The 23,392-nt window shown below is 39.8% G+C and overlaps 1 protein-coding gene and 1 long non-coding RNA gene across 4 annotated transcripts in view; one reads left to right on the forward strand and one right to left on the reverse strand.

The window, feature by feature from the left end:
* UBAP1 (ubiquitin associated protein 1) overlaps window positions 1–16,660 on the reverse strand; it is a 56,156-nt gene extending 39,496 nt beyond the window's left edge. The window contains exon 1 of one of the 3 annotated variants that reach the window (XM_027839148.1): window positions 16,417–16,660. In XM_027839148.1, the coding sequence (XP_027694949.1) occupies window positions 16,417–16,645 (229 nt within the window). In that variant the 5' untranslated portion in view covers window positions 16,646–16,660. Of the gene's footprint in view, window positions 1–16,171; window positions 16,233–16,416 lie in introns of those variants that run through there. The other 2 variants (XM_027839145.1, XM_027839146.1) reach the window with 2 other exon arrangements.
* The window catches only part of LOC114025678, a 69,970-nt gene continuing 62,944 nt past the window's right edge, over window positions 16,367–23,392 (forward strand). The window contains exon 1 of the long non-coding RNA XR_003567060.1: window positions 16,367–16,449. This is a non-coding gene — a long non-coding RNA (uncharacterized LOC114025678). The remainder of the gene's footprint in view (window positions 16,450–23,392) is intronic.

Below are 23,392 nucleotides of genomic sequence, written 5' to 3' on the forward strand. Positions count from 1 at the left end.
CTTTCTTTTCTGGATCTTTAAATAGTTGTGGCTTGTAGCACTTGAAGGAGCAGTTGCCAGGCTGCTCTCCATAAGGGTTGTTTCCCAGGATGATGTCTGAGGGCATTGGGCTGGAAGCATTGCTTTTGCCAAGGCTCTTGGGTTCCCGGTCCTGGACTGTTTCCATCAGGGTCTTAGGGGAAATGGTGGTCAAGCTAGTGGTGGTTTGATCATTAATTTAAACCAAATTCTTTCACTGTCATTGTTCTCTCAGTTCTACTTTCTTTACTCTGCATCACTTCACTTAGGTCTTGGTCTTGTGAACTGGTGGTAGTTAGTCTTTTTCAAAGTTTTTAATTTACAGTGCTGTTTAAATATTTCTAATTCTGTTCACTCTGCATCAGTTCATAAAATCTTCCCAGATTTCTCTGAAATTCTCTTTTATTATTGTGCAATAAGATTCTATTGCTTTCATATACCATAATTTGTTCAGCCACCGTCCAATTAATTGTCATTCTCTTAAGAGCTCCCTGAAGAGTTGCTATATTTTTGGTACACTTTGGTCCTTTTCCTCTTTTCTTTGATCTCTTTAGGTATAAGCTTCATTCTTTCTTATTGTATCACAGTTAAGTTCAACAATCAGTATTCCATTACATCCATACACTACATTTTGTATAGCCATCCATTTGTTCCCCAGTTGGTAGGCATCTACTCTGTCTCTAGTTTTGCTAATACAAAAAGTGCTGTTAGGAATATTTTGGAACATATAGAATATTTCTGTCATTTGACTCCCTGAAGATAAATGCACAGTAATAGGATCTCTGAAACAAAGTATATAAACAGGTTAGCAACTTGTATAATTTCAATTTTTTTTGAATCACAGAATCAGTTCACAGCTCCAGCAAAAGTGAATCTGTACATCTTCTTGCAGGTGCTCCAATGACTTTCATCTTTTGGGTTGTTTTTTTTTTTTTTGCCAATTTAGTGTGTGTTGGATGAAACTTCTGGGGTTATTTTCATTTCATTTATTCTTGTGGTGGTTGAGAATCTCCATTTCTTCTTTGGAGAAACTTCATACTCTCTAGGGAGGAATAGCTACTGGTCTTATCTGTTAATGTCAACTTCCTACATATCTTGGATAGGAGACTTAAAAATTTTTTTGATTAGCAGATTTTTATTAGATGTGATGCAAAGATTCTTTTTCCCAAGTGACTTTTGTATAATACATTTTGTATGATATATTTTATTTTTATTTCTTTTAAAAATGTTTATTTTCTTTTTATATAACCTTCATTTCTCAATGTATTCTTCCCTCCTCAACCTGCTGAGCCCATGTAACAAATACATGATTACCTTTCAAAAATACTTTTGTTAAAAATAAAGTTTTAGCCTTTAATCCTAGTTGTAAAATTTTACTTCCCTAACATACACACACACATTTATATATTTTTAAAAATATGGCCAATTTGGTTATTTGTTTTGCCTGCCTATACATATTTGTTAGGAAGGTTTTGTTTTGCCTTTTTTCAATGTGAGAGGGGAGAGAAAAGAAACAAACTAGATTTTTATTAATTAAAGAATTAAAATTTTTTTTAAAAACTAGTATAGCATATTGGGGGGAGAGGGAGAATAAAATTTGCTTCCGGAGTACCTTGTTCTTCCTGATAAGTAATGAAAGAGGTGTTATTGTAACTCATATTCTTTACTTCAAAATGAGTGAGACATTCCATTATATCATCTGAACACAATTACAATGTTAAAGAAGTTGATAAACTTGAATAGAGAATATGAAATGAGGTATAGCAGATGAAAAAAGAGTCAGAGGTACCAAACCAATAATAAGCATTTGCTTTAAAGCTGATAACCGATAGTTTAAATTTAATGTGAGGCAATTGGAATCATCATAAAAGAAACATTATGTGATCAGAGAGATTTGTAAGAATAAATACAGAGGCAAAAGGCAGAATGCCAAATTGGCCATGTGCCCGGACGAGGGCATATCCTATCTTTTGCATCTCTCACCACACAGAACTTTGTGATGAGTTGGGTGAAGGTAAAGGGTGCTATATCAGAACAATCAGGGTAAGATGCAAGTTGTAGGTGAAGATAAATCAGTCAACAACATTTATTTATTAAGCACTTACTGTATTAGGCATTGTGCTAGGAACACAAAGAAAAGGAAAAACAGCCTCCTGGCCTGAAAGGAGCTTATATCCCATTCAAGGAGACAACATGTAAACTAAAAGATATGTACAAGATGGAAGGTAAGTGTTTGACAGAAAAACTTCATATTCAGGGGTTGCATGAACTTGGGTGGGGAAAAAAATTAGACCTTTATTTTCATTAATCTTCTAACTGAAATTAGAAATGCTAGAGCATTTCCTTCAATTACAAATTTTTAAAATTCTGAGAAAAAGCCCATAGACTTTGCCAGACTTTCAAAGGGGTCTATGATACATAGAAGGTTCAGAACTTGAAGGAAAGACTCAACAGCAGAGTGGACTGGTAAAGGTTTCCTTCAGAAGGTTTTCATGTAAGGTATTTCGAAGGAATTTAGGTAGTCTGAATCAGAGATGAGAAATGACAGCATTCTGGGCAAACAGGGATTGATCAGGAGTACAAAGGTACAGAGACAGAGAAGTGTGTGAGAAACAAATTGGTTGGCTCAGTTTGACATTAAATTGTAGGTAACAGGCTGTAAGATAGGTACTATTATCATCATCCCCATTTTGTAGATTATCACCCTCCTTTTGCACAAGTTGAGAAAACTAAGGCTGAGACAGGTTAAATGACTTATGCAGGGTCATGCAGCAAGTAAGTGTCTGGGCAGGATTCAATGTTTTTATAAAATAAAAATAAGATAGTATGTTATTGGCAACCGGTTAGAGAATTTCCTTGTGTTGACAATGATGAATTCATTTTATAATGACTCACTCAGCCTAAGCTGTTAGCAATTCTTAAATATAATAAAAATTATTTTTGATGTCCTTAAAACAAAATTTTCAGTTTGTTTTTTAATCAAGGAACAAGTATGGAATGGGAAATCACTGATGTGATCTTGGAAGAGTTTAATTTTATTCCTTTACTATCTAAATCTCTGGACAGCTGTAGCTTTTGTCAGTATTAAACTATTTTCTAGGGAGTGGAGTTTCAGGCTGTGGTCCTTAAAGCTATATGTGACCTTGGGCAAATTGTTTAACCTCTGTGAGCCTCAGTTTCCTCATTGGGAGGCAAGAACCCCGGATTTAGAGTTGGAGGATTTGGGTTATTTAATCACTGGGCCCTGGTTTCTTTATATATAAAATAAGGGGGTTAGACAAGAGTAGAGGTTTCTTAACTTTTTTTGTGCCTCTGGAAGTCTGGGAAAGCCTATGGATCCCTTCTCAGAATAACATTTTTAAAGACATAAAATACATAGGATTACAAAGGAAACAATGAAACAATTATCAAAATATATGAAAAAACAAACAAAAAAAAGTCAGAGTTCCATTTCGGGGAGCCAAGATGGTGGAGTAAGAAGTAAGTCGCTCTTACCCTCCCTTATTAACCTCTGAAAGCCCAGAAAATATTGCCCCAGGAAAAACCCTGGAACAGCTGAACGAGAAGAAAGATGGGGTGCAGCAGTCCAGTAGCCCTGGTAGCTTGAGGAATTAACGGGAAAGGCCCCTCTTACCCTGGGGGAAGAGGAGCAGTACAGAATGGGAGGCGTCCCAACAAGCTAGCAGAAGGCCCCACCTCAGCATACCAGGAGATCCTAAAGCCCAGGTGGTGGAGCAGGGAAACACCAACACCTGGACCCCCAAGTGCCTCACTGAGGGCAGGGGCACCTGTGGAAACTAGCTTGGAAAGCCATGAGGTGCCTCAGCATTCTACAGCAACCTGGTCTCCCAGTGCCTTGGCAAAACTAGGGAAGCAACGCTCCAAGGCGCCCCAGGTGGATAAACATCCTACAACATCCATCTAAAAGGAGCTGAAGAAAGGAAGGAAAGACCCCAGGTGAGCAGGAAATCTCCAGGACCCATACTACCCAATCCTACCCCTAGAGTTCCAGTGTTGTTGATTCCAGCCCAACACCAGGTGAGCTGCCAGAACCCTACAGCCTACAACTGCCAACACTGGAGGCCCCAGCATACAAAGCCAGCGACCAGGCCCTAGGCTCCCAACACAAGACACTTGGGTCAGTGCCCTCTGCTCCCCAGCAGGAGAGCTCAATCTCTATAAAGGCCAGGAAATAAGCAAACACCATGAGCAAAAAGAAACGTACCATAGATTCATATTATGGGAACAGTGAAAATCAAGGCAGAAATTCTGAAGAGGACAACATTGTCAACAAACCCACATCTGGAACCTCAAAAGGGAATATGAACTGGTCTGAAGCCCAAAAAGCCTTCTTAGAAGAGCTCAAGAAGGATTTTAAAAGTCAAATGAGAGAGGTAGAAGAAAAAATGGGAAAAGAAATGAGAGGTATGCAAGAGAGAGTCAATAGCTTGGAAAAGGAAGGACAAAAATTAACTGTAGAAAACAAGTCCTTAAAAAATATTGGCCAACTGGAGAAAAAGTACACTGAAGAAAACAAGTCCCTAAAAAATACAATTGGCCAAATGGGGAAGGAGGTAAAAAATCTAACAGAAGAAAACAATGTGTTAAAAATTAGAATTGAGCAAATGGAAGCTAATGACTCAGAGAGCAAGAATCAGTCAAACAAAAACAAAAGAATGAAAAAATGGATGAAAATGTAAAATACCTCATTGGCAAAACAACAGACTTGGAAAAAATTGATGGGGGGGGGAATTTAAAAATTATTGATCTACCTGAAAATCATGATGCAAAAAAAGAGCCTGAACAGTATCTTTCAGGAAATCATAAAAGAAAACTGCCCTGAGGTCCTAGAATCAGAGGGTAAAATGGCCATAGAAAGAATCCACCAATCACCTCCTGAAAAAGATCCCATATTGAAGAAATACAGTAGCCAAATTCCAAAATTACCAAGTTAAAGAGAAAATACTGCTAGCAGCCAGAAAGAAACAATTTAAATATCATGGAAGCATTGTTAGGATTACACAGGACCTTGCAGCTTCTACGTTAAAAGACCACAGGGTGTGGAATATGATATTCTGTAAGGCAAAGGAGCTTGGATTACAAGCAAGGATCAACTACCCAAAGAAAATGAGCATGATCTTTCAGGGGAGGAGATGGATATTCAATGAAATAGGGGACTTCCAAACCTTCCTGTTAAAAGGCCAGAGCTGAACAGAAAATCTGATCTTCAAATACAAGACTCAAGAGAAACATAATAAAGTAAACAGGACAAAAAGAAGCATTAATAAGGGCAAACTGTTTACATCCCTACAAAGGAAGATGACACTTCTGACCCTTGAGAACTGTATTGTTATTACACCATGTTAAAGAGGTATACATAAAGGGGGTGGGTTTAAGTTGACTTTGATATAATGATAAAAAAAAATCTAATCAAGTGAGTTAAATGGATCCAAGTAAGTGAATTAATCTGAGAGAAAGGAAAGGAAGAGGCAGACAAGGGTAAATTACATTACAGGAAAAGGCACAAAAACCTATTATAGCAGAGGGAAAGAAAGGAGGGAGATGAGCATTGTTTGAACCTTACTTCCATCAGATTTGGCTCAAGAAGGGAATAACATAATCAGTTAGGTACTAATGTTGATAGACTTAACCCTTCTCAGCAATAGAAGGATCTAAGATATCTCCAAAGGCCTCAAGATGGAAAATGCTATCCACATCCAAAGAAAGAACTATGGCGTTTGAATGCAGAATGAAGTATACTATTTGCTATTTTTTCATTCTGTTGTGTTTTGTTTCCTCTTTCTGGTGGTTCCTCCTATTGGTTCTAATTCTTACATCACTAATGTGAAAATATGTTTAACAGGAATGTATATGTATAGCCTATAAGAGAGGGGAAGAAAAATTTAAAACTCAAAAGCTCATGGAAGTGATTGTTGATAAATCAAAATAAATGAAAAAAAAAAAAAACTTCATAGATCCAGGTTTAAAACTTTTGTGCTGAGGGGACCTATAAGGTCCCACTGAGCTCTAAATCTGTAATCTCCCCATAATCCTTGGCATATGCTTGCTCCTTAAGAGAGATTGTGTTTGCATCATTTTATGATAGCACCTGGAATAATGAGACCCTGGCCTAAGCTTTTTATTTGATATAATATAATGATTTATAATAATATAATATAATAATATAATCGCCTTCAGTGATAATTGAGGTATATGTGGGCTCACCATAAAGTAATCAGATGGATTTCATAATCCATGAATGGAAAATGTAACTGGTAATTTGACTACTTTAATTGTTCCTTATATATCTGCTGGCACTCCTCCCCATCCCCACATTTGTAGAGAATGCCTGGTTTAGAAACTCCTCATATAATGATAATAACAATACATAATAATGTATGAAAAAATGATAGCACTGAATGAATATAAATTGCTATATCATTTCATAGATTCAAAGCTGGATGGAAACTTAAGAGATTATCCCTCGTGAAATACAAATTTTGAAGCAAAGTTTTTAGTGACGTGGAATGTTTTTTCATATGGTAGATAATTTAACTTTCATTTGAAAACTTCATGTTTTTTCACCACTTTTCTCTTGGGGAAACACATGGCATTTTCCTATTTACAACTGAAAGCACTTTTATTCTCTAGAGTAAGTATTCTTTATCCATGTACTCTTTTTTTTTCCCCTACCAAGCAAGTGATCTGTTACATTTGGATGGAAACCAGTAGAGATCCAAACTCATGGATTGGTTAGTTGTCATGGCCTTTCCAAGGTTTGCTGAGGAATTCTCATCATTAAGAAAATGGCCTGCTGTGGAACATTTTGGTTGATAATGACTTGTATCTCTTTCCCTCTATCAGTGACTCCAAGGCGTCAGGGAAATGACAAATACCTCCTCCCCACAAAAAGGGTGGAGTTGATAACACATAGAAGTGAGTTAAAATGGAGTGGAATTAGAAGCAAGACTATTATTAAGTCATTATTCTCCAATTCCTATCCATTAGGGTCTTAATCTTTTTAAAAAATTTAATGCCTGCCATTAAAGTTAATAGAAAAGTAAAAATTTTAATAGTATTCTTCCAACAGACCCGCTGTTACAGAATGATAGAATTTTAGAGTTTGAAGAAAGCCTATTTAATCTAACCCCTCATTTGCTAGATAAGGAAACAGAGGCCAAGGGAAGGTTAGTTGCAGAGCTGGGACTGAAATCAGTTCACTGCTGTTTACACCATTTTGCCCCAGAGTAGGGGAATTCACCAAATCAAAAAGGTCATTTTAAAAAGATTTCATGAGAATTCTAGGTTCATGCTTGTCACTATTTGGAAGAAAACTCAAGTTTTGCTCTTAGAGCTGACAATGTTTCCATTAGCTTTCCAGATTTTAATGCAAAGGTGTAAATACTGAAGATGAAGGGCCTGTATTTTTGCTTAAAAGTTTTTGTCTTACGTAAGGGAGGGTATAGTCCAGAGGAAGGGTAGGTTGAAATTAACAATACAAAGACAGAAGGCATCAATAAATGTTTTTTTTAAGAGATTTTAGATAATAGCTTATAGTGCTTCATTATGAACAGAGTTTAGTTGAAAATTTGCCAACCTTATCAAGGTTTTTTTGTTTTGCTGAAATCATGTACAGCTCTTAGACTTCAGGTAAGATACCAACTGGCTTGTGACTGTGATCTCATAGCCATCATTGAGTGGAATAATCATTCTGGAGATGGGACCCAACTTCTTCCACTACCAGCAACAAATGTTGACCAACTGCCACCAAAGAAATTAGGCACAGGAACCCTGGAAGTGTCAGTACAGATACACCATAACACCATTCCTACTTCCAGCCCAGTCTTCAGAGACGTCATCTGGAGAAGTAACTCAGATGAGGAAGGGGCCAGCCATTCTCACCAACTACCAACCAACTGCCACATAAGGGACAGGCAAATCAGCCTCGCTGAAGCAGTAAGGCATCTTGAGGGAGAGACAGAAAGCAGCATGTGCCAGGCAAGTCAAACCACCACTAGTTTGACCACCATTTCCCCTTAGACCCTGATGGAAACAGACCAGGACCGGGAACCCAAGAGCCTTGGCAATAGCAATGCTTTCAGCCCAATGCCCTCAGACATCATCCTGGGAAGCAATCCTTACGGAGAGCAGCCTGGTAACTGCTCCTTCAAGTGCTACAAGCCACAACTATTTAAAGATCCAGAAAAGAAAAGTTCTTGCCTCCAAAGTCTTTGGCACAGTCCAGAAGGTTCAACATCGAAACTGGGATCATTTTTATCAGTGGATATGATGTTAAAGAAAAGGTATTAACATTTACTTTTATGCTATGCCATAAGGACCTGTCTGACCCAGAGCTGAAACCCTCCATATGTGTTATGCAAGCTCCTTAAGAGCTGAGACTTTGTTACTTTTCTATTTGCGTCTATAGCACTTAGCACATATTAAGTACTTAATAAATATTTGCTTGCTCACTTCATTCATTCATTGATTCACTAAGAGGTTAAGTGATCTGCCCAAGGTCACATAGCCAGTAAGTGTCAGAGACAGAACCTGAACCCAGATCTTCCTATCAATTACTTATGCTTAACTTAACTATGCTAACCTCAGCTTGAAAAAAATGTTCAAGAATAAATGCATTCACAGTGCCTTCCTAAATTAAACAGCAACTCTCTCTCCCTTGATCTCATGCTCTTCTGACTCCTCCAGGAGCTTGCCTCTTCAATTATCCTCCTTTTCACCTTCAATCTTTTTACTGACTTTTCTTCTGCTTATAACATTCCCAGATGTACCTTAGCTATAAAAAAAAAAAAAAAAAGCCTTCCACTTGACCACAACAACCAGTCAAGTCAATGTCCCCTCTCTCCCTCAAGCCTTCATTTCCCACCTGGTTGCACTACTTTGGGACTTCTCTGACTTCTCCACCATGCCCTGGGAAGCTCATCATTGGGAAAAATCTCATAATCCTACACAGCCCTGATACTCACACTTCATCATTTGACAGCTCTCCTTGATAATCTCTTCTTTCTTGACTTTTGAGGAAAACCATTCTCTCCTTGTTGTCTTCCTACCTATCTGACTCTTTCTCTATCTCCTTAGCTGGATCCTCTTCTAGATCTCGCCCACTAACCATGAGTGTCCCTGGGCCCTCTTCTCTTCTCCCTCTATGCTACTTCACTTGGTGATCTCATTGCCTCCCATGGATTTAATTATTATCTCTATGCTGATGATTCTTAAACCTACCTGTCCAACCCCAACCTCTCTGATTACCCTCCAATCTCACATCTCCAACTACCTTTCAGACCTCCCGAAGTAGATGTCCAGCAGACATCTTAAACTCAATACATCCAAAACATTTCTCATTACTTTTCCCCCTAAACTGTCTCCTTCTCCTTCCTCCCTTCCCTATTGGTATAGAGGGCAATAATATCCTCCCAGTTCCTCAGGCTTGCAATTTAGAAGTCATTTTGGAATCCTCACTCTCTCTCTTACTCCATATCCAATCTGTTGCCAAGGACTATAGATTTAGCCTTTGCAACCTCTCTTTTCTGACACTGCCACCATTCTGGTGCAAGCCTTCATAACCTCAAGCCTGGACTATTGTATTAGCCTGGTGGTGGATCTGCCTGCCTCAAGTCTCTCCCTACTTCAACCCATCCTCCATTCAGTCAATACAGTGATTTTCCAAAAAAGCAGATCGTGTCATCCTTTCTACTCAATAAACTCCTGTGGCTCCCTACTGCCTCCAGGAACAAATACAAAATGCTCTGGCATTCAAAACCCTCATAACCTAACTCCCTCCTACCTTTCCAATCTTACACCTTACTCCCTACCATTTACTCTTAGATCCAGTGACACTGACCTCCTGCCTACTCCACAAACAAGACAATCCATCTCTGGGTTGCAGGCATTTTCTGACTGTCCCCCATCCCTAGAAAGCTCTTCCCTCCTCTGCTATGATTACTGACCTCCCTGGCTTCTTTCAAGTCCCAACTAAAATCCCATCTTTTATTAGAAACCTCCCCAAACCCTCTTAAGTGCCTTCCTTCTGTTAATTATTTCCTATTTATCCTATACCTTGCTTTGCATAAGTTTGTTTGCTTGTTGACTTCCTCATTAAGAGTGAAAGCTACGAGACTGTATCCTTAGTGCCTGGCACAGAGTAGGTATGGACTAAATGTTTATTGATTGATCACCACCTTCTGCCCCTCTGATTGGAGGTCAGAGCCATAAACTCTAAAACATCATTTAATGATCACTCAGCAGACATCTCATTTTTTTTACTTTTTTTAGGCATTTGGGGTTAAGTGACTTGCCCAGGGTCACACAGCTAGTAAGTGTCCAGTGTTTGGTCTGAGGCCACATCTGAACTCAGGTCCTCCTGACTTCAGGGCCGGTGCTCTATCTACTGAGCCACCTAGCTGCCCCAGACATCGCATTTTTCACCTGGCTATACTACTTTGGGACTTCTCTGACTTCTCCACCATGCCCCAGGCACCTTCCTCTTCTCCTCACTTTACAGATTCTTTTTGTGCATCTTCTCCCACCAGACTGTAAGCTCCTTGAGGATAAGAACTGTTTGTTTTTCTTCTAATTTGTATCCCCAGCATTTAGCAGAGTACCAGGCACACTGTAGGCTCTTAATTATTGACTTATTTCATAGCCAAGCTCCTAGAAAAAGCTATCTAATAGTCACTTCAACTTTCTTACCTCCTACTCACTTCTCAACTTTACTACCTGAATTGCTTTATTCAAAAGTGGGCACTCCATCCAGTGGATGGAGCCTCAGGGCCTAGAGTCAGAAAGACTCATCTTTCTGAATTCAAATCTGGCCTCAGATACTTACTAGCTAGGCAAGTTACTCAATCCTATTTGCCTCAGTTCCTCATCTGTAAAACGAACTGGAGAAGCAAACCACTCCAGTATCTTTGTCAAGGAAACCCCAAATGGGGTCACAAAGTGACATGACTGAAACAACACAACAATCCAAAAATACTGAAGACCTCTTAAAATTTTATAGATGTCTTTTTAAAAATGAGTTATTTCTGAATATACTCCAACTCATCCAGCAATTCAAAATCTTAAATACTAAATCCAAAGATCCTTTTTCAATAACACTTTTATTTGACCTCACTACACACCCTGACTGTTAACCAATCAGACAGCATTCTCTCCTGCTACAATTTTCTTAACCAAATGTGGGTGTTTCCTCAATCCTCTTCTCCAAATGGTCTTTCCTCAATCCTCTTCTCTTCCCACAGAGAGATCACTAAGTTCAATTATCACATATATGCATATAACCTCAAAATCTAATCCACCCGGCCCTCAATTCTCTGAGCTCCACTACCACAGCACCAAATGCCTGCTGGACATTTCCACAGGCTTGTCAAATTCAACAGGGTACCATTATCTTTCCAAAGGCACAACCCCACAATCATGAGAGACTGTTCCTCCTCTCCATAAACCTTGTCAATTTTACTACCCCAACATCTATATCATCTCCTTCTTTGCATTCATGCAGCCACCAACCCAAGTTCAAGCCTTCATCAACTTTAAAGTATCATACAAATGCTAGCTATTATTATTGCACATTGTTAAGACTAGTTATAGAAACTGCATGGGTAAAAGTTACCTAATCTGGAGTTCCCTATACCAATGAAATCACAGGTCTAATCCTAATCCCTAAAATGGTTTTGTGACAGTCATTTTAGAAGCATGGTATTTCCAGCAAACACTTATTCTCCAGCATATTCAAAGCTGTGTCATGAGCCTTGGTTGGTGTTCCATATACTATTGAGAGTTCTTCGAAAAAAAAATTTCAATATAGCAATATTTTCCCTCTAAAATATTAAATATACAATCATGCATGTATCAAATATAGATTGCACAAAGCACTTTTCAGATACGAAAGTAGGTTTCATTTCTTCCAAAATGCTATCAAGATTAAGTATAACCTTTGATCCATACTTAGGGGTTTCATCAATATATCTCAAGTCCAAAAATTTTCTATGGCAAAATTAAATAGGGAAATGCTGTTTTTAGACCAATTGTCTAAAGTGGGAGCTCAGGTCTCCTATGAGATTGTGACTTCAATTCAAGGAGGTAATGGACCATTTGGAGAATGGAAAGATGGGTAGTACAACTTTTCAACCTTCTTCAAACTGCACTGAATTGCCTCAGTGAAGGAGACAGTCCTACTACTCAGGTGCCATTAGGGAAATTCCCTCCAATCCCACACCCCATTCCTGTCCCTCAGATCTCCTAGTTGTGACAAGCACCCCTCTGAGGGCTAGCTAACTGGCTCTTGATAAGAGTCCCATCTTCTCTCTTTTCATCTGCCCTGGAACAAACAAGTTGCACAGGATGAGCAGGCACATGGATGGGTTGCAATTTGCAACAACAATTCTTTTACATTATCTTTCTCCCTTACCTCACCCCTCTTCTCAACTTCCCTATTTCTGTCAAGACCACTGACAACCTTCCAATCCAGGTTGTTATCATCTTTGGTGTCATATTCAAATTCTTACTCTTCCTCACCCCACATACCCAATCAATGGATAAATCTATCTCACTACTCACACAATCAATGTCCCAGGTTTGGTCCTCACTACTTCTTAACAGAATTAGGATTGCAAATGCCTCCTATATAGTCTCTCTGCCTTAAGTCTCTTCCTTCTCCAATCCATTTTCCACACAGTTGCCAAAGTGATTTTCCTGAAGAAAAGGTCTGATCATGTCACTACTCTACTTAATAAATTTAAGCTGCTCCCTATTGAATCTAGGAAGAAATATCAGTTCATTTTAACTCATCCTTTTTTAATCTCTATTTTTGTGTAAACTTTAGAATGTACATAATTATTATTACAATAACCTAACTTTAGCATGTATGTAATTATTAGTACAATAGTATATACAATTTATTAAAAAAAGGTAAAAGCACACACATTGTGGGTACACGCATAAATACTTTTTGCTATTAGGGATGCGATAAAAATAGTGTGGAGACCACTATTCTAGACTAATTCCAAAACATGTCATAATATATCTGAATTTTTAATAAATTTTGACAAATTTATTCGACTCATTCAAAGCTATTATAGCAGTGGCAAACCACAAGTATCTTAATAAATCTGTATTAATATATTACATTAATATAATTTATTACTATACTATAAATTTTAATCAAATTATATGGCAACGAAAGGCTGATTTCTTACCTGGAATAAGAATTCAAGTAATTGTGCTCATGAAAATTTCTTTATAATTAGTAGCTTCTCTAATATTAAAACATTAGATTCCAAAACTTTAGAGCCTTCAACATAGTCAACAATACCATTTACTAATAGCAACTGCCACTTCTTAGCCTTTATTTTGACCATTTTGTCATTACAAATAAACTGTCACAAACGAGAGACACAAGAAACTGTAACATACAGAGATAAAGCACTCAATATGAAATGTTAATACAAAAGTATACAAAAGAAAGATAACTAAAAATCATTTTTAAGACTGTTTCTTTCTAAGGATCCTGTTTATAGGGGATATCCCACATTTGGAAAAGATACAAGACACTAACCAACTGTAAGACTTTGGTTAAATCACAATCTTGTTGGGCCTTAGTTTCCTCACCTTTAAAATTAGAGGGGACTAATTAGGTGATTTATAAGGTTAATTAAATTACAAATCTGGCCTCAGACACTTGACACTTACTAGTTGTGTGACCCTGGGCAAATCACTTAACCCTGATTGCCTCACCAAAAAAAAAAAAAAAAAGTTAAATGTCTTAACCCTCCCTTAACTTCTAACTTCTATATTCAAAGAGTAGGAAAACTACCTGCAGTGTATAAAGATTTTACAAATATTCCATGTACTTTTGAGTGATTCTATAAGCCAGAAGCACAAACTTCTATAAACTCCAATCTACAAACTGGGTTAATAAAGTATGTCCCAGTTGGTGATGAATACTATTATCACATAAAGATGTGCCAAATATTACGAATATCCCAGACATTTTAAAGTGAAACTAAAAAAAAACAAATAAAAAAAAAAGTATCTTACATGTTTTATGTACAAAAGCTTATTAAGACAAATTTCTACCACTCTCAAAGTGTTAGCTTCTATGATTCGAAATTCCCCATTTTCATAATCTTACATCCAAATTTTCCCCTCATATCAAAGTACTATTTAGAATAGAGTATAAAACACTTTCTGTGACTTACTCTACATTATCGCTTAGAAGACAAAGTTCATATTCAAAGTGATTTCTCAATACTGCTCAAATAACTACTAAAAGCAACCTTGTTAACAGGAAAACAAAAACAAGTAATAATGTAACAGGAAAATAAAAACTTCTAATGCCATCTACAATCAGGTTCAGTGAGTAGAATGTCACTTTCTCTCATTGTAATGAAAATATATTATTAGACTAAGATCTAACCAATGAATGGAAATCTCCAAAGATCTTCATAAACACTTTGCCTCAGAAATTAAAAGGATAAAACAAAAACAAAAACAAAACAAAAACAAAACAAAAAAAAGCACAAGAACAGGGGCCAACTGAAGGACAAGTTGAAAATGATAATTCTGTCCAAAATAACCTTCCCATAAATCTAACACTATGCATGTTGCCATGGTCTCCTTCAAAACAAGGGTTAAAATCAGAGAAAAATACTTCTGGCAAATAAAAAGGTATAATATTGAGGTGTAACAAGTTTTGGACTAAATAGAACTGAAATTCAGGAAGCACTTGAATTATTCTCATCTTTAAATCTCTCTGCCCCAGCTCCCCCATTTGTAAAAATGACACTGTACATTTCCAAATCCCATGGAATAGCATCAGATTATTTGCAAATCTACTACACAGGGTATTCCAAAAATCTTGAAGTTTTAAGCTTTTAAAGGCTAAAACTGCACCAAGACACCCTATAAGACAGAGAAATGCTAAATCAACAAGAAGTAGAAACTTTAAAAACACCCCTATCTTTTTATGAGTAGGGGATCTTATTAATAATATGAAATAGCTTTTAGCTATAAGCTGTCACTTCATGAAATTTCTTTAAAGGAAATGAGCAATAGCTTAATGAGTTAACAGACACCTTTTAAATTCTGTGGGACATTTCATATTCTTTAACTTTAAATAATATATAATAGATTTTTCCAGTCAACTAGGTTGGGATTTAACAATCTCAATTCAGAAAACTTAAAAGGTAGTGGCTACTAAAGACTCTAACCTCAATTTTAACAAATCTGAAGAGATATATTTGACTTTTCCTTTATGACCAAATCTGAAGAGATAATAATGAACAGAAATACCATCGAGAGGACAGATGGGGGAAGGGGGGAAAAGCAAAGCTTATAAATGAGTGACAGACCAATAATAAAATAAATTTAAGAATTTAACCAATGATTTCCAGTCCTGGTTTTATAACACCCAGGAGTACCCCCAATTATCTTGCTGTTTCCAAAAAAGAAATTTCAAAACCCTAAGGCTTTTTAATTTTCTAAATCGATTTGTATGCCTAAGCAAAATTTTAGATGTCCTCCAAACAAGTGTGTGGCAACACCAGAAAGTTTAGGAATCAGTCCTCCAGGAAATGGAATCTGACCCTCAATACCCACAACTGAGATTCTAAATTCCTCTTCTGCCTCATTTGGAGGAAAGCTATTCTAAGTTACAAGAGACAGACAAGCAAGCAGACAGGTCAGACGGAGATCGAGAGATATGGGTATGATATTAGGAAAAAGACAATAGGGAACATTATCCCAAATCTTACCGTGAACTTACTGCCTCCTCCTACCCTCTACCTCCCCTCTACCTCCCTCCTCATTACAAGAGTCCTGGGCCTCCCCCTCGAGGACCTCCCTCGATCCTGGTTCACTCTTCCACACCCCAGTCTCCCCTAATTTCATCCCAGCCCACCTCCCTTCTCCCTACAACCCCTTCTTCCTTCCTTCTCCCTTCCCCGCTGTCCCCCCACTCCAGGCCCCCCCAACCGACACTTGACCCCGAGCAGTGTCTCCTCCCTTTCCTCCCTCCCCAAAACCTTCTCAGTCGTCCCCATCCTTCACCGCGGACCCCCTGCCCACGGCCCCTTTCCCCTTCCTCCTCCCCCCCCCCCCCGCGCCTCTCCGCCCTCCCCAACCCCTCAAACCTCACCGGTCCAGCCCGGAGGCCAGGAAGGGCCTGGAGCCCTCACCCCGCCCCTCCGCTCGAGCCGCAGGGTCTGGCGCCGCTCACCCCGTGCCCCCGAGCCCCGCGCCCCGCCCCTCAGCTCGCGCCCCCCCCGCTCGCGCCCCTCACCCCGCCCTCAGCCCACGTCCCTCCGCCCTCCCCTTCCTCCTCCTCTGCCCAGGTCGATCTCCCCAGGAGAGGGGAGGCCCCGGAGCCTGACGGCCACTCACCCGAGCGCCGCCGCCGCTGTCGAGACTTCAAAGGTATCGCCGCCGGCCGGCCGGCCGAAGGCTCTGGCTCGGTCCCCGCAGCCCTTACAGCAGCCCCTAGGGAGAGAGAGCGGCGCCGCCTCCGGCTCTGCCCTCCCCGGGCCCAGCCGCCACCGCCGCCGCCATATTGTGCGCTTCCTTCCCTCCTCCTCCTCCCTTCGCTCTCCTCCCCTCCGGCGTCCTTCGTCATCGCGCCGCGCTCCAGGCCCTCCCCCAACCAATGGGAGGAGCTGACGATGACATAATCTCTCCCCTCCCTAGCCTGGGGCGTTGTAGGTAAACAGTAGGATTTATTGAAGCGAGTTGGTGTCTTTAATTCCAGTTAAAAACATGAGTTTAGCGCTTATTATGTGCTGGTTCTGTGCTGAATGCCGGAGAAAGCAAAGTTAAAAAAAACCACTCCTTGCCCTCAAGAAGTGTATAGTCTAGTAAGATATACAGATGTCCTACGACACAAGGCAAGGTGATAAATGCTTAAGAGTTAATAAAGAATACCGGGTGTTTGGTGAACTTCGGTGGTGACCTGTGTGTGAGGTTAAGGGGTTTTCCCAGATCTGCACATCCACCTCCAACCCTCCCCAGAGCTCCAGTCCTGTATTTACAGCTGCCTGCAGGGTATCTTCGCCTGCATTTCCACAAACTCTGTGTGTCCAAAACTAAGTATCATCTTAGAGTTCGGAAAACCGCGGTTCAAAGACTGTTTCTGGGGGGCAGCTAGGTGGTGCAGTGGATAAAGCTCCGGCCTTGGAGTCATGAAGACCTGAGTTCAAATCCAGCCTCAGTCACTTGGCACTTAACTAGCTGTGTGACCCTGGGCAAGTCACTTAATCCCAATTGCCTCACCAAAAACAAAGACTATCTCTGACAATAGCCATGTGACAAGGAACTAGTTATTTAACTTCTGCTAATGGATGGATGCTTACTAGAGATTAAATGCTTATTATTAAGTACTTTGAGCCTCAGTTTCCTTATTTGTAAAATGAAGAGGAATAACCTGACTAGAATGATATTGAAGAATCAAAAACATCATCATCATATCAGACATGGATGTATCCATGTTGATGAAAATTAGGCGTAAATATCTTAGACTTGTCCACTTGTCCCAGTACATGAACGTATCAAAAGTGTGGTATAGAGGAAAGAGTGTGTGGCTCCCGAGTGAGAGGACCTGCGTTCAAGTCCTGTCTATGACACCACTTAAATAACCTTGGGCAAGTCACTTCATCTCGCTGTGCCTGAGATTCTTCATCTGGACAATGAATTGGTTGAGCTCAATGCCCTCCACAGTCTCCTCCTTAAATCTAAATCTTTGATCATACTGTGTCGGGGAAATTGTCCTGCTTTTGTTTTTGTTTTTTTAACATCTTTCTTTTTTCTAAAAAAGAAAAAAACGTTTTATTGATGATTTATTTTTATTTCTATGTCACTCCTCCATGACCCCATTCCCATAGAACCCTCCCATATAACAAAGAAGCATATTTAAGCAAAACATTAATCATATCTGATAATATATGCCTCCACATAGCCACACCTACAGTCCAAGTTAGTCTGCTGAGAGAAAGTTAGTAGATCACCTTTGGTCTTCTGGAGTCAAGAGCTCTAATCCATTCTTTTTTTTTTTTTTGCTAGGCAATTGGGGTTAAGTGATTTGCCCAGGGTCACACAGCTCAGTGTCTGAGTGCCTCCAGGGCTGGTGCTCTATCTACTGCACCAGTGAGCTGCCCCCTCCAATCCGTTTTTAACTCTGCTGTCTGAGTAATCTTCCTGATTGTTGCTGTGATCATATCACTACTTGAAAAATCTTCAGTAGAACCGTTTTGCCAACATGACAATGTTTTACTCCCTACCCTGGCATTCCAGGCCTTCCACAATCTGGCTCCAACCTACCTCTCCAGCTTTACTTACCTCATAACCCTTGTTAATATATATTCTAGTCTGCTCCCTCTGGTGTCAGTGTTTTTGCTCATGATATCCCCTATGCTTAGAACAGATTCCTCCTTTTACCTGTTTCTATTTAAATTCTTCCTTTGTCTCAAGGCCCAACTCAGAAACCACCTCCTCCTTGAAATTTTCCTTGATATGCTCTTCCTCTATCCCTCACCACAGATGAAAATAATCTTTCCTTCTGTAAATTGCTCATGACGCTTTACCTGGCTGTCCTCTACCCCTAGTATAACCTACATTATATCACATTTATTTGTGTTCATGTCATTTCTTTCATCCCATTAGACTTCAAGCTTATTCATGGCAAGTTCTCAATCATTTTCCATCTTTGTATCTCAAACCTCTAGCACAATGCCTTGCATATAGGAGCTGCTTACTAAATGGGGTAGGGTTTTTTTTAATTGGATTTCCTTACTCAGAAGGTTCTAAGGTAATGAATTAGGTGAGAGTAGAAACAGGAGTAGCATAAGCAAAGTGGATAGTTGCCTAAGTTGAAATACAGAAAAATGAGAAATAAGGGACATATATTTCAGAAAATTTCACTCTTCATAGCATATTATTAAATTGTGATTGTACCTATACATAAGTAATTATAGTTTTGTTCTGCTTCTATTGCTACATCTAAATAGAAATAAACTACTCTTTTAGGGTATGGAATTTTACCGTATTTTCATGGAGGAGATGGAGGGAAACTGCAGTTTCTAATCCTTAACAATAGAGCTCCTTGTTCCAAACTATTGATAAGAGGTTGTGAACTTTCCAAATTAAAGGCTGAAGGGTAGGTAACCAGCTGCAATTACAAGCATTCCAGTTATGCAAGACCAAAAGTCCCACCCCTGCTGTAATGAGAGTACATTCTTCATGTGTACAACTTCCTGGTCCTATTAACAAATCAAGCAATAATTATAACTCACATGTGATCCACAGGCATCTGACAAAGGTCAAAAGAACTGGAAGAAAGAGCCTAGAATGTTAAGTAGAGCTCTTGTGGAGAATTTTTGTGAGAACATGAATGTTGGAGGGAGTGTCTCTGTACGTTAGATTACAGAGTTATCAGAGTATATGGGGGCTTGATCATTCAAGTTGCCTGGAGAATTTGCCCTGATCAAACTCCCTTACAAAGTCTTAACTCATTTTATGCTTTCAGGTTAACCACTTCCCTCACCTGTAACCTAGTGAGGTAAGCAGTTAAGTTTGTTGATTTTTGATTCAGACCTCTGATTTCTTGGGGTTTTTTTTTTGTTTGGTTGGTTTTGTTTTGTTTTGGCTAGGCAATGGGGTTAAGTGACTTGCCCAGGGTCACACAGCTAGTGTTATGTGTCAGAGGTCAAATTTGATCTCAGGTCCTCCTGAATCCAGGGCCGGTGCTCTGTACACTGCGCCACCTAGCTGCCCCTGATTTCTTGATTTTAAGGAAGGAACCATTCATTGGTGAGGAAATTCCTCTATCTATGGAGAATAGAGACTTTTCTACCTTGGGGGTAACTAAGAGATTGAATAACAAAACCGCTTTTGTACTGCTTCTCATCTCAGATCTAGAGCTACTAAAATGCAAAGCATAAGTAAACAAACATTCAACTCAACCAACTACAGAACCAACTATCATATTAACTGTGTTGAATTGTATGTGCAATGTTCTATATCCGTAGTCCTCCACCTCTGTAAAGAAGGGAGGGAGGGGGCAGCTAGGTGGCACAGTGGATAGCACATTGGCCCTGAAGTCAGGAGGAGCTGAGTTCAAATGCGACCTCGGACTTGACACTTTACACGTACTAGCTGTGTGACCTTGGGCAAGTCACTTAACCCCAAGTGCCTCACTAAAAAAACAAAAAGAAGGGAGGGGAGGTATTTTCACAACTTTTCTTTTGGCCAGGCTTGGTCATCATAATAACATTGTGCCCAGTTTCCCTTTGTTTGTTCTTTCCATTTACTATTTGTTTTGTGCATGAGGCAGTACTTTGATCTCAATCTTCCAGAGTGAGGCAGCACCCCACCCCCAAGAATTCTAGGTACAATTTACAGGTTGGGGATGATTCTTCTCTAATGGTGTCAGCTCAAGCCCCTACCAGTGTGTTATCTCTCCAGATATTAGCTGGCAGTGATTAGCTCCTCAGCTCTATTTAACCAATTAACATAAATTATCTTTTACAAAGATACAGCAAGAACAAACACTCTATTTTCCAACACCTACACAGTACACTATACCACCCCTGTCTCTGTGGAAAATGGACTTAGAAGAGTTTCTACATATTATTGACCCCACCAAGTTCATTTCCAAATGTTGCACAGCATATGTGAATGAGGCCACATCTCTGTTACTGGTTGACTGATCCAAGAAGGTTGCTTAGGTCATCCTATTGAGGTCTAGGGGTTCTGGGAACCCCAAAATTCAAGGGCAAAAGGCACAGGTCCTGCCTCAAAAGAATTCAACTCAAGCCTTCTTTAAAGTCAGAGACAAAGTTTATTGTTTCTCCAGTAGAAGCATGTGGGCCTTTTAAGAACCTGTGCTATTGTGACCATGTGGGCCAGAATCTTAAGGAATCAGAGCAGTTTGGTAGAGACTGACCTTTTTTATAGTGTGGTCAATATAGCTTGGGGTGACTGGGAGATTACAGAGAAGGGGCCTAGATGGAATTAAGGAGTGGTTGTCTGGGATGGAACCAGATACAGACATTGAGGGCCACAATGAAAGGGCAGTTCAAAGGATTATTAACTGGAAACGGTCAGGTGCCCCAGGTGAAAGCCAGCAACCTGGGCCACGTGGGAGAGTTCAGGGCCTTTTAGGGGTTCATCATTAGCATCCCATCAATCCCTTCTTCCCATCTGTCTTCTGGCAAATCCTAGTATGGACTCCAGCTCCCAGATATCTCTTGGCTTTCTCTCCTGACCTTTTGAAGCTCAATGTCATAAACATCTCCAGTCTCGCTCACCTACATGCAGTAAAGACAAGAGACAAGAGAGACAAAAGCACCAACAGGGCAGTATGCTCACGGGTCAGATGGCAAAGACCTGAGGCCTTCCTCCCCAGCTAGGTCACCCAATGTTTAGAGCACTGTCTCTGGAGTCAAGAAGACCCAAGTTCACATCTGGCCTCAGATGCTAGCAGTGTGATCCTGGGAAAATTACCTAACTACTTTCTGCCTCAGTTTCCTCAACCGTAAAATGGGGACTAGAATAGAATCTACCTCCCAGGGTTGTTGTGAGGAGTAAATGAGATAATATTTCCAAAGCGAGGTACAGAATCTGGTGCATGGTAAGAGCTTAATAAATCTTTGTTCCCTTCCCCTTCCCTACTGAAAGCTTACTGCCTGCTTTCTTACAGCCGGGTAGGAATGAGGAATGAGGACCAGCCTCCAAGAGAGTCATTTTTTCTGGTTAGTGCCTTTGAAAGATACCCTAGTTCCAGATTCACTGCCAAACCATAAGATTAGTGGACCCATTCCAGAATGCAACATGCTCTAAATCAGGGAGCAAGGGCCTACCATTACATGTTCCCATGCCTATCCAGAATCAAGTTCCACAGTCTTTTCCACATGGAGACTGCCCCTCCTGAATATGCTGAACCAGTTCACCAGACCCACTGTGACATATAGATCATTTTTCTGGTTTTGCTTACTTCACTCTACATCTATTGACATGTCTTCCAATGCTCATTTTAGTTCTTCCTATCCGTCCTTTCTTAGGGTGCAGTAATCCAACCCAGGGCTTCTGACTCCAAGACTCTATGGAGGCTGCAATATTTACGCAAATAAAAACCTCTCTGGCACTGCCTTCCTGAGTCCCTGTGATAAAACAGGAACCTACTCCTCTACAGATTCACAGATGGTTAGAGTTGGACATGGCCTCAGAAATTTCTATTCAAACTCCACTATGTTTTCATGTGGAGAAAATGAAGCCCAGAGAAATGAAGTGATTTGTCAGGGACTTGAAGGAGATGGAATAAGAATCTGACTCTAAATCCAGCCAATTTGTCTCTTTTCCGCTTCTGAAGGGGATTAGAGATGGCTACAACATTGAACTAGAAGTACAATTCTCCTTTCACCACATCCAAACTTTGAATTCTTGGAAGGAAAGTTTTGTGTAGTGACTGACATGTGGAGAATTACACTTACCTCGGAATTTCCCTTGACCCCTGAGTTTATATCTGAATTCATTTCCTTCAGTTTATCATTTGGGGTCAATATTTTTGTCTATAATCTGAGATTATTTCATGTGAATATGAATATGTGCTTACATATCCTGTCTTCTCCATCAAATAAGTGTCTCCCTTAGTGAAAGGGTTATATCTCCTCCTATCAGATATGGGTCTCCATGGAGCTCCCCATTGTACCTAAGAGAAAGCTCTTTGTGGCTGAAAGTGACTTTCTTTCATCTGATCTCATTATTTTCTATCTTATCCTATTGGAATTTAAATTATATTTATCAATAACACAAGTCCTCCACTTCCTCCATCCCTGAATTCCCAGATTGTAAACTCTTTGAGGACTAGAACTTGTCTCATTCATCTTTATATTTCATGTCTTGCACAGTGCTTTCTACATAGTTGTAAATTAAGAAATGTTTACTGAATGATTGAGTTGAATGCTGACCCTTGTAAGGAAGGCCTGTCTCTTCATCCCAGTTTCCTGCTGCTTGGTCCAAATGATTTCTTGGTCTGAAAGTCATTTCTGCAAGAGAACTGGGGACCAGTCACTTGAAATGCAGCAGCGAAGAGATTTCCTCATCCTCTAAGAAGTGACATACCCTTCTGAAGAATGAATCCCAAGAGAGTGACTCATGATGGGCTGGGCAAGATGAGATCACACACTGCCCCTGACTAACTCCTTTTCCTATCCTCCTAGAATTCATTTCATGCCAGGAAGAGTAGTTTTCAACCTTGAGGTAACTCTTCTGTTAAAGGAGCAATGTAATGGTATCTATCTCCCCTCCTATAGTAGAAGATATGGGCAGTCCTTTGGGTATTCGCTGGAAAAGACCACTGTTGGCAGTGGGA

This window comes from Vombatus ursinus, unplaced genomic scaffold (assembly GCF_900497805.2).
Source record: "Vombatus ursinus unplaced genomic scaffold, bare-nosed wombat genome assembly UNPS02014832.1, whole genome shotgun sequence".
Taxonomy (NCBI): Eukaryota; Metazoa; Chordata; class Mammalia; order Diprotodontia; family Vombatidae; genus Vombatus; species Vombatus ursinus.